The sequence below is a fragment of the Lipotes vexillifer genome, unplaced genomic scaffold (assembly GCF_000442215.2).
Source record: "Lipotes vexillifer unplaced genomic scaffold, Lipotes_vexillifer_v1.1 scaffold120, whole genome shotgun sequence".
Taxonomy (NCBI): Eukaryota; Metazoa; Chordata; class Mammalia; order Artiodactyla; family Lipotidae; genus Lipotes; species Lipotes vexillifer.
In genome coordinates, this window is record NW_006791240.1 from 1,521,357 (window position 1) to 1,537,722 (window position 16,366).

At 35.6% G+C, this 16,366-nt stretch overlaps 1 protein-coding gene across 1 annotated transcript in view; it reads right to left on the minus strand.

The window, feature by feature from the left end:
- NBEA (neurobeachin) overlaps positions 1–16,366 on the minus strand; it is a 640,668-nt gene that overhangs the window by 106,563 nt on the left and 517,739 nt on the right. The window contains 1 exon segment of the mRNA XM_007464249.1: positions 9,891–10,006. Within this exon segment, the coding sequence (XP_007464311.1) occupies positions 9,891–10,006 (116 nt within the window).

A 16,366-nucleotide genomic window follows, 5' to 3' on the forward strand; every position in this document is an offset into this window, starting at 1 on the left:
TTTTTTTTTTTTCTTGCGTTATGCGGGCCTCTCACTGTCGTGGCCTCTCCCATTTGCGGAGCACAGGCTCCGGACGCGCAGGCCCAGCGGCCATGGCTCACGGGCCCAGCCGCTCCGCGGCATGTGGGATCCTCCCGAAACGGGGCACGAACCCGCATCTCCTGCATCGGCAGGCGGACTCTCAAGCACTGCGCCACCAGGGAAGCCCTAACTACAGTCTTTTGTATATGAAAATAGACTGCTAAAGCAGTACCACTGTAAAATGCACAGTGTAAAATTCTAAAATTTTAAATTTATTACTGAGAGTTCATGTTTATGTTAACCTAGGACACCTGATCACTCTGTGTTTTTTCTATGCATGTATATATACAGAGAGTCTAGACTGGCTGGGCAGAGCTATTTCTGGGATTGTAAGTAGGACCGTGGCATATTTAGTGCTCTGCCATTTTCTGGGTTACCATTCTACTTAAAAATCTATAGATTTTAATGAAAAAGAGGTCTTCCAATATATGTGTATTTTAAGAGAATAATTTGATGTTATTTATGTAACATATTTTCTATTACTTATGTAAATCAATAGCTGAAAATTAGACATAATAACTATTATTAAATTTTCTGATGAAGTTTCATAACTTAAGGAAAAACTGTCAAACTAAAATAAATAAAAAGCCAATTTACAGTAACTCAGTACTTAAATGTATCATATAAGTAGAAACAACATAAAAATAGAGACTATACTTGAAGACACTAGCCTTTCACTAGAAATGATTTTCTAATTAAAGAAAAGATATAATGCTATTTTTGGAAAAAATACAAAGAAAGGAAGGTATCTTTAACATACACACACACACACACACACACACACACACACACACACACACAAATTGATTGCTGTCTACAGTCACAGCTCATGGTAATTAATCTATCCTGCATTTTTTGTTAATTCACTTTTAATAATCTTTGGAAGATTCTTTAAAAATAAATGCTTAGAAAAATTTAGTAAGCTTTAAATTACTAAAGCTTTATAGCACATTTTAAATCTAACAAATACAATCAACTATATAAACAGATGTTCTGACAGTGACATTAAAACCTTTTTATATAAAACTTTCCACATAAAAGCTTTGCAACATGGACAGCTAATATATTATTTTTCATTTGAATTAAAAATTCACAATGTATTTAAAACTCACATGGATGAAGTTGGTACTCTGGGATTTTGCATTTATAAGTTTTAGCCATGAATTAGCATTATTACTTTAATTATTTTACTGAACACCTTTGTGAAATGAAAAACAAAACAAAACAAAAAAAACCCTGCTGTGTACCGAATTAACCAAAAAAGTGAAATATTTCCAAAATAATATCTGTTAAGTTCTGGCACTTCTAGGTACTTATTTATTATTTTTTTTTAGGATAATTGAAATTTAGTAAATAACCTTGTGCTGTTATTTCCTTTTCCAGCAGTAATAGGTGCAGAATTTTTTTTACTAACTATGCTTCTAAGGACTTACCTTGGAAGATGAATATTAATTATCACAAGCCTATGACACTAATCTACTCAAACAATAAAAGTGAAGCACAGTAAATGAGATTTCAGAAACACTAGATATGTTTCTTCATTTAAAAAAAAAAAACTTTTAATTAAACCATCCAATTTAATGTTTTTATATGGCACTTTAGTTTTGAAGGTAAAGTGATCTAGAGACAGCTGACAAAGAAATTATAACTGCAATTCCTTGGTGAAAATGTTAATGACAGCAAAATATTGTTTAATTAGATGATTGCAGCATCTGGATTAGCACTCTTTAAGAGCGATGTTCCTGTGCTTGTCTGCTTCTTCGCACTTTACAGACATTTTGTCATCTCTAGGTCATTAGGAAAGAATTTTTAATGATTTTTCTAGAAGCAAGCAGTTCAAGTTACATTTAATTAGATGACAATAATAAGTCCAACACATGCAGTAGCTAAATATATACATAATTAACCAGGGAGGGCTTGTACATCACAGAGTAAAAAAAGTAGAAAATGCTAAACAGGAGGAAAAGGTTGGGGTTGAGGAAGCTGTGCTGAATTCATTAGCTGATCGTATGAAAAACAACTCAAAAACCTTTTAAAAAACCTCCCAAACCTAACGGGATCATTTACACTAAGCTATGTTAGCAGTCAATGTGCTATTTTTTTTTTTTTTTAAATGTAAGAATGCCAGATTTTAAGTCATGTTCATAGTATTATCTAATAAGGCATAAAATAGGCATAGGCTGTATCTTTTGGAACACAATAAACAGAAATTAGGTCAACTCTGGGAATTAGAGGCTGAACCCACATTTTTAGTTAAACTCTCTGCATCACTAAAAATCTTCCAAAACTTAATGTTCTCCAAAAATTAAGAAAACAAAACCCAGTTGTTTCAAAATGGTTAAATTATACCACAGTACTAAGCTAGACTTTCAAGCGGTTTTTAAGATCATGATTTCAAATACTATTTAATGAGATGGAAAAAGAAGAATGAACGTGTATGTGTAGCAGATTCCCAAAGATTACCACACACAGAAAAAGAAAAAAACAGAAAAATCACCAAAACGTTAATTATGATATTTATGGCTAGTCTTCAAGTAATTAAATTTTTAAATTACACTTTTCTATATTTCCAATTTTCTATAATGAGTATTTATTAAATATATAAATATAACAAAAGAAAGGCCGTGAAAACATTTATGGGCCTTTAGGTGTCCTTTCAAAACAGTACGTTTTCTGAATATTTGACAAGCTTCTTTTACTATGTAAAGTATCTTTACAAAACTTACATACATATAGGATAATGTGTTTATTTATATGCAATTATGTATGTCACAGGAGGGTCTAAAAATCTACATACTGTATTGTATCAATACTAGGACACTGCTGCTGTATGCTTTATAGAGAGTCTTATTTTTAAAAGCAATTAAAAAGGAGAAAAGACAAATTGGCCAAGTATGAGAGACCTCAAGAAATGGAGAACAAGAAATGGGTCATAAAATGTATTTCACATTTCATGTTAAAAGAATATTTTGGAGAAAAAAGGTAAATCTGAGAGGGTAAGAGAGTTACCAGAATATTTTTATTGAAAATGTGAATTTACTAAGTCACATTGACCTATATATTTGAAAACCAGAAGCCAGAAGCCAGAAAGGGTTGCTTCATCTTCTCAATCAGATTCTATTCTATAACTCTTCTCTTTAATCTTTAAATTGAAAGAATCCCTCATCCAGCAATTCTAGTGAATTCACATAATAGATCATAAAATCATGCAAACACAGAGCATAAATATTAAGTCAGTTCAGTTTGATGAGCATTTATCAAGCAAAACTTTGACCTCATAATCTTACTGGAAAGAAGAGATACAGACATAAAATCCAAGGATGCATTATCCTAAGTGCCAACAGGGGTGACACAGACAGCGCTATAGAAGATGTGAATGCTACAGGAGATTAAGACAATTATCATAAGGTAAATCTTTTAAGAATATATGTGTGACGAGGTGGTTTTCAAAGTGGAAACCTTGGACCAGTGGCATCAGCATCACCTAGGTACTTGTTAGAAATACAAATTCTTGAGGTCCACCCTAAACCTACTGAATCAGAACCTGTTGGTTTCAGCAAGCCCTCCAGGTGATTCTGAGAACCACTCTAACCTAGATGGGGGGATGATGGTTGTGGCTGGTGGCCTTCTCCAGGATTATCCAGGAGTTGCCATGATCAGAAGAAAGCTCTTTCATGCAAGGTCGTGTCTCCTTTCCAGGAGTCTGCATCCAATGACTGCAAAGTGGAGGTAATGAAGGCCTGGGCGCCTTGTCTCAGGGCAAGACACCTCTGAAGGGTTAGCCTAGCTCCTGGTTCCCTGTGGGATCTGCTGAGGCCTTTGCTGCAATTACTCTGGGGTTCACTTTTCTCCTTCTGCCCGCTTCTACTTCCTTCACTCCCCTCACAGATGTTGATCCCAAGGACACCCTCCAATAAACTTCCTGCAAGCAAATCTCTGCCTCAGACTCTTTCTCTGGATCTGAGACCTAGCTGAAGACAGTACTAGGGTCTACATTAGAGATGATAATTCCAGGCCCAGATCTAGTACTAGAATATGCCTGTGGACAAAAGTCATGATGGTAAATAAACTTCAAAAGTTCTTTTGATGAAATATAAATTAAAAATGTCTAAAAAGTGTTAATTGTTTCAGTCTTAAAAGTAGTTACAGGTTAAGGCCAATGACTGGAGGTGAAATTGAATGGTGCCATGATATCCTGAGGCAGTATGGTGTAGTGAGTGAGCGAAGCTCTACAACCAAACTACCTACATTAGAATCCTGACTTCTTCACTTATTAGCTCTGTGACTTGGGCGAGTTATTTACTTCTCTGCACCTCATTTCCTCATTGGTGAAATGGGGATAAGAACTCTGGGGTTATTGTTAGGATTAAATGAGTAAATACACATAAAACACTTAGAACCATATTTGCAACACTGTAAACTGCTCAGTAAACATTAACCATTATTTGCCATTTTTTTCCTGAATGTTGATATTAATATTAAAGAACTGTATCAAAAAGAAATGATAAAACTAAACAAATAATAAAAAGGTTTTTCCTGAATCTTGATATTAAGAATAATTAAAGAGGGCTTCCCTGGTGGCTCAGTGGTTGAGAGTCCGCCTGCCAATGCAGGGGACATGGGTTCATGCCCCGGTCCGGGAGGATCCCACATGCCGCGGAGCGGCTGGGCCCGTGAGCCATGGCCGCTGAGCCTGCGCATCCGGAGCCTGTGCTCCGCAACAGGAGAGGCCACAGCAGTGCGAGGCCCGCGTACCGCAAAATAAATAAATAAATAAAATAATAATAATAATAATTAAAGAAATGTTTAAGGAAGACTATGATAAGATATAAGCCAACCATTTCTTGCCTTTGGATTACCCAGGAAATTAAATATAATTTGTCAATAAGAACACTAACATTCTCTCAAGAAATGATAAATCTAAAGTTTCAATCAATTGACTTATAAGTATTTATTGAACAATAACTGTATCCCTAAAACTGTGCTATGAAACAACATGATCATTTAGTGGAACCCAGGTTAGTAAAAGTGGTATTGGTACAATTTAACATCTTTATAGTTCCCTTTATTCTAGGAACCTTCAGAGTCCTTTCTTTCGTGAACTCTGAAAAGTGTTCCATAAAGAGGAGATGAATGGATATGAATGGATATATGATATTCTCCACAAATCAGGAAAATAGACAATTCTAACTGCTTCCTAAATAAGTACTCAATTGTGGCTTTGGTGAAGCTTCTCTGTAATACCATCACCCATATCTTTAATGCTGGTGCTCAGTATAAACTGGCACCCCTACTTAGAACTTCAGGATGATGGCAAAGGAACAATTAGCAGGGATACATATATTCAGGGAGAGTACCTCAGGGTATTTATATTCATAACTTTTTCCAATTTGTCATTCTACTTCTGTATGAAGGTTCATTTTGTCTGGATAATCATCTACGTATGACAAAATTCTTCAGAGTTCATTTAAAGCCCATCTTTTCTATGAGGCCTCCCTTGATTAGACTATCTCATACTAACCTTTCACTTCTCTAAACTTTCACTACAGTTAATGACACTTAATCACATGCTTTCTTGTATGTTCTAGATGTTTTCATATGCAAATCTTGTCCTGATAATTAGATCTTAAATGGCTAGAGCAATGATACTCAAACTGTGCATGAGAACCACCTAGAAGGCCCGCTAAGACGAAGAGCTGGGCCCCACTCAGAGTTTCTGATTCAGCAGGTTTGAGGGGTCTGAGAATTTGCATCTCCAAGTCCCCAGGCAATACTAATACTGCCAGTCAGGGGACTACACTTTGTCAACCAATAAACTAGAGCATATTAACAGTGACTTCTACTTTTTATATAATGACATCGTGCATTAGATCATTTACTTACTTTTTTTCTTTGCCATACCTGTTGTCACTACTCTAATCCAATTTTTGACTCCACATTTATTCCACCCCCCACCCTTGGAGTGGCTTCTGCTTACTTTCCAGTGAATTTTTACTCATATTTCAATTTTCAGCTTAAATGCTGCTGTGAGAAGCCTATGAAAAGACTATGAGAAGCTTTTCCTGTAAATGTAATGCCTTCTGGACCTAAGACTTCAAATAGCTTTGTATATTTTCTCATTATAATAATTACAACTTTTTGCTGGAATTGCTGTGTACATGTCTGTTTTCCTGACTATACTATGACCCCTTCAAAGGCAAAAACCATACTTTGCTTTCCTCTGAAGTGTCGGTGCGAAATAGAGTGTGTGGCACATAGTGAAGTGTTCAGTAACTATTTATTAAAATGATGAACAAGTTGATTTCATATCTAGAGTCCTGTAAGGCTCTCCTAACAGCTCTCCCTAACTTTAAGGTATTTTATTTCTGATTCATGCCATATATAACTAGCAGTTTAATTGTCCTGAAATTCCATACTGCATTGCCTTCTACTACAGAACTATACAGACTCCTGGATTCAGGCTCTTTACAGTCTGGCTCTTACCTATAGCTCCAATAGTATCTCCTATTATTCTCTGCTGCAGCCAAGATATGATACTCATGTCCACTGAACACATAACACATATTCAACTGGGAGAAATTTGTAAAGCTCTGCTCTTTTTCTTCTCCTCAAACACATTCATAAAATTTCTGTACTCTGCTTAGCTCTTGCAGCATTCACTATTTATAGCACTTATTCAGCACTTACCATCAGCTGTCTTAAAATGCTCTCTTATGTATTTCATTCACCCATCTAGTTATAAGCGCTCTGAGTTCCTAGTTCCTACCTTATACTTCTTTTTATCGCATTGTCTACAACAGACAGACTTTAATGTTTAGTTATGATCATTGTGAAGAAAATACCCAATGAATTCTTAAAAGAAAAAACCCAGTGGTCTATACATTTTTTATGTCACAAAATAAAACAGACCCCAAATACTCAAAAGAAGATAGGAAGACAAATTCCCCTTACAGTCTGCATGTTCTGGCTCAGAAACCCAAAAACTGTCTCAAACAGAAAAAAAGCCATGTCTATACTGCTCAGGGGCAGCTTTTAGAAGGGATCATGATGTTATCTCTATCAGACTGCAATCTTTCTAGAGACAGACAGAGAAACAAACTCCCAGAAAGCAGCAGGCATGAAGTGGGTGGTGGTTATAGGTGGAAGTATACCACATTGTGGGAAATGTGGCTGACGTGAGTAAAAGGCAGTGAGAAGGGATGGAGACTAGAAGAATCCTTTAACAAAGTGAACTAGATAACACTCCATCCAGAGGACAGAGAGAGAGAATCCCATCTTAGAGTAGCAGAACCTTTTAGTAAGAATACCAGCTCCACTGGAAACTGAACTACAAATGAGGTACATCACCCTGTCTTCCAGTGTTACTTCCAAAAGCTCCAAAGGGGTAGCACAGTCAAGGAAAAGAAATCACGTGCTTATCTATGACATATGGTAGACAATGAGTCTTGATAGATCTTTCAAGATAGATAATAGAAAAACCTAACAGAGGGAATATGGAAGAATACTGCAGAAGAATGAAAAGAGAACACTACCCTGAAAAATCAGGTAAAGATCCATGTAGCTGAAAACAATATACTGTATTAAAGAGAAGAAAATTTTAATAGAGTTGAAATCCTTCCTAATATGCAAAACTATATGGACTCCAAAAAATAAGTGTTTCATAATAATATGGATTCTGGTAGTAAATTGTATTGACAAAGATAAGCAATGAATGAGAAGTAAATTGAGTTAAAGTTCTTATTTTGCATAGGAGTGGTTTAAAATGTTGATTCATTTTTGAGTTCAAAAGGAAGAGAAATATATTTTAGAGGATTTTTTAAAAATTTAAACATATCAATATTAATTCTCTAGGAGAATTAATAGCAAAAAGCCTATGTTCTAAATTACTAAAAAAGTAGGCAAAATTTATTTATATGGCCAAAGAAAAACAAAACAATGTGAAAGGCAAGAAAATATTGAAAACAACAGTATAATACAAGATGATATTAGACCAAACATATCAGTTATTAAAACAGATGGAGAGACTTCCCTGGTGGCGCAGTGGTGAAGAATCCGCCTGCCAGTGCAGGGGACATGGGTTTGAGCCCTGGTCCAGGAAGATCCCACATGCTGCAGAGCAACTAAGCCTGTGCGCCACAACTACTGAGCCCGCGTGCCACAATAACTGAAGCCTGCGTGCGTAGAGCCCGTGCTCCACAACAAAGAGAAGGCACCGCATTGAGAAGCCCGCACAGCACAATGAATAGTAGCCCCCGCTCGCCACAACTAGAGAAAGCCTGCTCAGCAACAAAGACCCAACACAGACAAAATTAAATAAATAAATAAATTAATTAATTAATTAATTTAAAAAAAAGACAGATGGAAACATATCAAACATGGCTACTGAAAGATTTAAAGTACAAGATAGAGTTAAAACTTGAAATTCCACCTATGCTCTAGGACACAGAGTTGGCAGATCTGAGATTCTATCCCCTTCACTTTGGTAATGAAGCTTATGCTACATCATGCTGTTCACCTAAATATGCTAATGAAAAGGTTCTTTATATTTCAGATGTTTAAGTTCATTCTATCTCTATATGTAAATGTGTTAATTAAATAGTATAACACATTTCCTTTATCTTTGAGGAAGTAAATAGGTTTCTTTAAGATATATACATTGTATACACTGATACGTGAATATATATGAAATATGTCATGCAGATTTACGTATGTAATGGAGATGTGTGTATAAAATATATAATAAAATTAATATATGTAATAAAACAGTTCTTTGGTTGTAGCTCTAGCATCCTATTAGCAAAGGAATTAACATTACAATATGTATTAAGTGATTAAAATGCAAAACCACTTCAAACAACTTTTTCATCCCTTTTTGTTGACAAATCAAATTCTCTTGTCTATGTAATACACATCTATATCATCCATATTTAATATATGCCATAGCATCCATATTCACACATATATGATAGATTAAAAAGAGGAATATTACAGTTATCTTTTTAAGCAATGATTCAGAGAACAGGGCTCTCAATTCATAGTTCTGAGCATTCATTCATAAAAGAACCATGATCATAGGTAAGCTTTTGCATTTGTGTAGTTTTAAATTCATCCGATTGTAAAAAGTTTTTGTAGGGCCAGATTTACAGAAGTAAACTCTTTGTAATTCAACATGAATAAGGGCTTTGGAGCTTAATTTAGTAAAAATGAAAGAGGCGCTTAAATCTCATAGAGAGGTTCAGCCACTGACAACCACTGATTTAGCAGAAAAACAAAGCCACTACCTTCTCTTAATTTACAAGCATGATGCTGCTGAGGTTGATGGCAGTTACTCATCATTTAGAAATGTAATCTGATTTTATATTTCCATTTGAAGATTTTAAGAAAAAAAAATGCTGTAACCCAATCATGCCATAATCCAGGTGACATCTGTACTAGGCAGAATCCTGTTGTTATTCTCCTGTCTAGCTGCTACTGCTGAGAATGACAAAGTAGTGAAATTACATTTTCCCATTATTATTTCCAGACACTCTCTGGCAATGGTTTGTTGACTCTAATAAACTGTCAGACAAAGCTGTCAGCAAAGGAAATGGCAGAAGGAGAGCAAGAAAAAGCCTCTTCAACAATAAATGCACCTAAACCTTGGTACTAGCTTGTATAGTTTCTGATAGCAATTTAATGTGAGTGCTTCAATATTTATTCTAAGGCTGTATTTGAATTCTAAGGTGAACAACGCATTCCATCAAGTCACATTACCAAAGATTTTTGATGAACATAAATATATTATGAGATTAAAGAATAAGATGTCTTACCTGCTATAGTATTAAGAAACATCAAATATTCGAAGTTTGAAATTTCCCTTCTTTGCCAGCGCTGAGTCATGTTGGAAGATTTATAAAGCTGTCGAGGAGTGGCTAGTGATATCCTCCTAGCAATTAAGCAAACCATAACAAACAGTCTCTTTTAACTCATGACTTTTAAAAGTCCAATAATAACTAATGTATTGATTTGATATTATTGAATTTGTGGTTTATCTTTCTGAGATAAAGTACAAAATATATTTTAGCTGTAGATATTAGCAATATTTGAAAAATCTGTTATAGAGAAGATAAAGATATATTTGTTTACTAAACCAATATGAAAGCACCTATTGGTATAATATGGCTCCAAGTGGGCATTTTATAAGTCAATAACCAAAAAAGGTGAAACTATGCTCAAAATAAGTCAAAGTAGCTTCTGAACACTACAGCAAACCTACTCCATCCTACAAAGCTAGGTAGACAGTCAACAGCTTAAAGGCATTTGACTTAACCCTTATATACTAATGCTGCCACTGAACTTTCCACGCCTGCCTCTGAGCAGTGTGTGCACACGTGCACAGCCTCTAACCACACGACACCCATCCCCCATGAGGTCAGAAACAAACAACTGGGAATTTTGAAAATGTACGAATTCATAAGGGACATAGGAATATCGTAAGGGAGTAAATCAGGATAATTTGTGTGAATTATGAACCTTTGAAGGTACAATGTGTTCCTATAAAAAATGAAAGCTGGCTGTATTTGTAGAAGTATGATAAGGCTAACTGAGTTTCTAAAACATTCATCACTTAAAATAGAAGTTCCCAAACTTTTTGTATTTATGCCACCTTTAGGGTCTCAGGAATTTTTTCATGGTGCCCCTAGCCCAAGAGAGACACCTAACCGTCCTGTTTATTACGTAGTTAGGTCTAGATAACTGAATACTTGAGCCTTAACAACTTAGTAGCTGTTTGAGAATATAATACTCAAAAATTGAAAGAAAAATAATATTTTATTTCATTCTTAACTAACCACAATTACTTAACTAAAGGAATGTATTGCACACCTGTTGGTCACTGCGCAACTTAAACCTTGGAATTGTATCTGACACCACCACCTTCAATGCCTGTTCCACATGAATTTTCATGCAGCACTTTTTTTTTTTTTTTTTTTTACCAGAGCAACCCCTATAAACTAGTTTCACAAAGCTAAGATGGCACCAAAAAGAATGCAAGAATGCAGTCCTATCAAATGTTGAAACTTAGAACTAACTCAAGCTAAGAGTTTGTGCAGCATCTAATAGATGTTGTTGTGTTTCCCTAAAAAATATTAAATGCCCTGCAGTAGCCCTGAGAGCGCACTGTGACATCTCAGGGCTCCATGGTGCTTATTTTGGGAACTGTGGACCTAAGACTATTTTTGTCACCCATGTATTATTACCATATGTTTCTGTTCACATGGGATCTTAATAGGCATGGCAGGAGCTAAGATATATGTTAGTTGAGGTAAAAGAGGGAGGAAAGAAGAATGGGAAGAAACTTGTTATCTCAAATTCAAATCTGAATTAAGAATTTTAAAAATAATTATGTGTAACTCAATGTTTAAAATATTAACATAATATGTTGTAGAAGCCTGGTCACATACTAACATTTTTGAAGAACTTTCCTAGTTACATATATTTGAGATAATAGATCCTACTGACTCCAAAAGAACTATGTAAGTCTAATGATTCACTTCATTGCAATAGTAAAGGGTATATATATTTCATACTTCAATTCTATAATTCAGCATACTTTTTAACTAATTGATAATATGATTTTCACAGGGCTACTTAAAGGGCTTCCAGATTTTGATCCATACTGGCACCACTTTTCAAAATTTTCCAGATATACTCTCATTCATACAACTATTTATGTTATAAACTTTTGGCTTGATTCTGACTTTGTCATGGCAACGTGCTAAAATATTTTCTGAATTATCAAAGAATTAATAAACTATGTTTACCCAATTTTTATTTGCTACTATTATAATTATGTGCTTAGTCCAACTTTTGTTGCGTTACTATCGTAATCATATTCTTGCTAATCTGACTAAAATTCTTACCTGCAGCATGCATAGTCTGCTAAAAGCAATGTACATAATAAAGTTGTAAATTTATTTGTCGACATTTTAAACCTAGACAATTTAAGAAGAAAATTGCGGATCTAGAAATAATTCTGAGCACCAAAAACACTCAAAAACCAAGACCAAACAAATCCCGATAAGGGGAAATACGAGGAATCATGGGAGAAGGTTATCATGTCATTCTTAGAGTATATGCAGTGGTGAAGAAAAATATGGGCAAAGGAAATGAATTTAGAAAATCAGATTACTATTAGCAAGTTCAGGGAAAGGATCAGCTTTTCTTGTTTACTGCTTTCTCTTTTCTACTATAAACTCACTGAGAGCCGGAACTGTTTTCCATACTGTTATGTCCTTAGCATTTAGCAATGCTTGACGTATCGTAGGGTCTCAATAAGTGTATACCAAATGACCTGAATTATTGGACATCTATCCTAAAATTAAAAAATGGCTAAAGAGAGATGAAATTCAAAAAATTTTAAATAATTCAATCATAAGGAGAAGCAAAATGGGAAACAGTAAATCAATAGGGCTATTCAAAATATCCTATAAAAATTTATATATTAGAATGAGGATAGTTGGTCCATATTTGGGCTACAGTAAAATGCTTTTAGAATTGGGGGATAAAAAGAAGATAAAATTGCCCTGTGGAAAAAAATATTAAGTACCATAACAAATGGTGACCATTTAAAATCATTAACTCTATGTATGCAACCAGGTATATTCTTAGTAAATAAAGAATCTAACTAAATCCAAAATTTATTGATTGTAATGACTGCTTGAATAGAAAATACATTAACCAAATAATGGCAATCAGTATGGAGTCTAGAAAATGGTCAAGTTTTTTGTCAGTATTTTTCTTTTGTTACACAGGGGTAAAGGTATTGTTCTTTTGACCAATGTGGATCACTTTGATAGAAGACACAAAATAGAAATTAAGAGAGTGGGCTATGATCTTGGGCAAGATAAGTAACTTACCTAAACCAAAAATTTCCTATCTGTAAAATGGGATAAGAATACCATTAAGAATCCACATTAACGGGCTTCCCTGATGGCGCAGTGGTTGAGAGTCTGCCTGCCGATGCAGGGGACACGGGTTCGTGCCCCGGTCCGGGAAGATCCCACATACCGCCAAGCGGCTGGGTCCGTGAGCCATGGCCGCTGAGTCTGCGCGTCCGGAGCCTGTGCTCCGCAACGGGAGAGGCCCCAACAGTGAGAGGCCCGCGTACCGCAAAAAAAAAAAAAAAAAAAAAAAAAAAATCCACATTAAGAACATGGTTGTTTTAAGAATTAAGGGCTGAGAGCCCCTCTGCCAGGTGAGGACACATCGAGAAGATAACCAACCATCTATGAACCTGGAGCTGGGATCTCACCAGACACCAAATCTACTGGTGCCTTGATCTTGGACTTTCTAGCCTCCAGAATTGCCAGAAATAAACATCTGTTGTTTATAAGCCCAAAACAAACAAACAAAAAAGAATTAAAGGAAATAATGCTTATAAACTGAAACACCAAATATAGTCCCTGGCACATGGAGAGTGCTCAGCAAATGAGACCCATGGATATAAATTAAAGGGGCATTCATTAGGCTATGCTAGCTTAGTGGAAATATTCCTTCTGTTCTAAATTTTTGGAATGCGATCTCTTCGGTGGGCTTGCCCAAAAAGCAGCCTAAATGATATGTGAAGTCAATTTTCTGGCAGTATACCTGCTTTTGAGTTTGATTATTTTTGTTTGTTTCTAAAGCAGTCTCCTATGGGCTTAGCTTAGAGGAAGTTCCCTAGAGTTTGATAAATTCTGCTTTGAACTGACAAAACCCAGTGTCAAAAAAACAAAGCAAAGAATGGATCCCTTGGTGATTTTACCAAGATACTCTCAGCTGGAAGGCTTCTACTTGTAGGAGTCAGGCATCATCGCTTTCCTTTGACAATTCTCTAAGTGTAACAGGATCTTACATATCACACACACATATATTTATACAAGTATGTGTCTATGTCTATTTACCTACCCACCTACCTACCTACTTCCTCACCTACCTACCTATCTATATCTGTGTATGCATGCATGTATGCGTATAGTGTATACGTGTGTTCACTGTTCACAAAGTGCCTTCATTTTATGATCTCAAGACATTCGTAAAACATCTCTTTGCAAAGATACTGTTCCCATTTTATAGCAGATGAAAGTGTCATTCCCCTTGCCTTATGTTATTCATTCTTTAAACATATATGTATTGAGTTCCTACTAAGTATCAGGCTCTATCACTGCCAGTAGTATCAGGTCTAAGCCTAGATTCTGTGTTCCTCTTACCCCCATCTGCTACTTCTAAGTCTATATATCACAGGAAGTATACAAAACTGAATTTACAAGTATTTTATTAGGAAACTAATAATGAGTTGAGCCTTTGGGGGGAAAGCCAAGGGGACAACAAAGGAGTGTTTTAAGATAGAATTTCCAAACTTACTAAACATCTATTTTGTTTCCAGTTTTTCTATCAAGAAGAACGATCTTCCAAAAATTAAAGAGAGACCAAATGTGGTTAAAAGGAAAATAATGTTCATAGAAGGTAAGGAATATAGTACAAGAGCTTCTGGTTGTTTTTAATGAATTCAGGTCTGGACAAGTCTAAGAGTACTAAAGGAAATTAGAAAACTCTATTGGTAATCTTTGAAGAATCATGATCATTGAGAAATATGCCAGGAGGCAGATGATTTTTTTTTTTTTTTTTTTTTTTTTTTTTGCGGTACGCGGGCCTCTCACTGCTGTGGCCTCTCCCGTTGCGGAGCACAGGCTGTGGACACACAGGCTCAGCGGCCATGGCTCACGGGCCCAGCCGCTCCACGGCATGCGGGATCTTCCCGGACCGGGGCACGAACCCACGTCCCCTGCATTGGCAGGCGGACTCTCAACCACTGCGCCACCAGGGAAGCCCAGATGATTATTTTTTAAAAGGAAAAAGTTAGGCCTATTTGTGAGTTCCTAATGTCAATTCCTGGAAAAATTCTTGACTTGATGATTAAACAATTTGTAAGTACTTGGGAAAGGAAGTAGTGATTACTATGAGTCAGCTTAGATTCAATAACAAGTCTTGCAAAACTAACTTCATTTTCTTTTTTTGATAGATTGGATGCATTTTTCTTTTGACCTGTATTTTATATAAGTACTTCATTATCTACTAATGTCTTAATTTAATATTGTCATTCAACTAGCAAATATCCTAGGCATGTGCATACATGTCAGTGAATTGGTCTTATACTGTAAACTTAATACGAGAATAGATACTTTGTAATGCAGGGTAACTCCAGTTGAGTAGCACTTAAAAAGCACCTTTGCAATTAGGCAGTGTGCTAAGTACTGTAGATTAAAAGATAAATGAGACACAGTCCCTGTCTTTTACATGTCTGTAGCCTGTTTAAGAGAAGATAGACAAAGATTAGTTTTCTTTTCCATTCATGCAATGCTCTGCAACAATTCCCAGGGACTTAATGATCTATGTGGAAGACACTGTTGCTTGTCTGTCCAAAGCCGACACAGAAAATGTATTTTTTTCAGGTAGGAAGTGGCAGGGAGTTGAGATATATTTTTCCTTGAATTCTAGGGGATGGTTTGGCTTTGTGTTCAGCATTCAGTGATTGTTTTAGGGGTAGGAAGGTGACCCCATTCTGGCCAAAGGGACCTGAGATAAAAATTGCTAAAGGCTTCTAAATATACTCCATCCTAAAACACAGAAGTTGAAGAAGAAATCCTTTGTGTCTTTTTCCTACTTGAATGCAGTTGTGTGAAGATGTGGTGTCTGGAGCAGTGGTGGTTATTTTGTGAATATGAGGCCAACTGAGAGTCCTGACATCACTGAACCTCTGAGCCAATACTAGCAACTCCTTCTTAACTCCACATCTTTCATAAAACAAGCCCCCCTGAAGCAAAACCCTTATTGCTTAAGCCACTTTTAGTTAGGTATTCAGTTTCTTGGAGCCGAAAACCAACTAACTGATATTAGTGATAAACATAATTACTATGTTTTCTACTTAGAATAGTAATTTTCAATAAAATAAGATTTCAAAATAATGCTTTTAAAATACCAAGATGAGAGATTTAAGAATGATTAAAATCACATCATAATTAATGACTATTAATCTCAATAAACTCTGAGTTTTATTACTTTAATGAAGAAGCATTTATACATAGCATTTATAAAAGCAATTTATATCTTTTGTAAGATCTTCAGCAAAAAATGTCCAGCTATAATATGCAATCAACTTTTTTACTTCCTCATTTATATATGTGTTAAATAAAATTATGCCCTATTCTGTCATTCTTAAAATAGCTGTTTTCATAACCTCTTTCCCTAAAAATGACCTGCAGAGGAA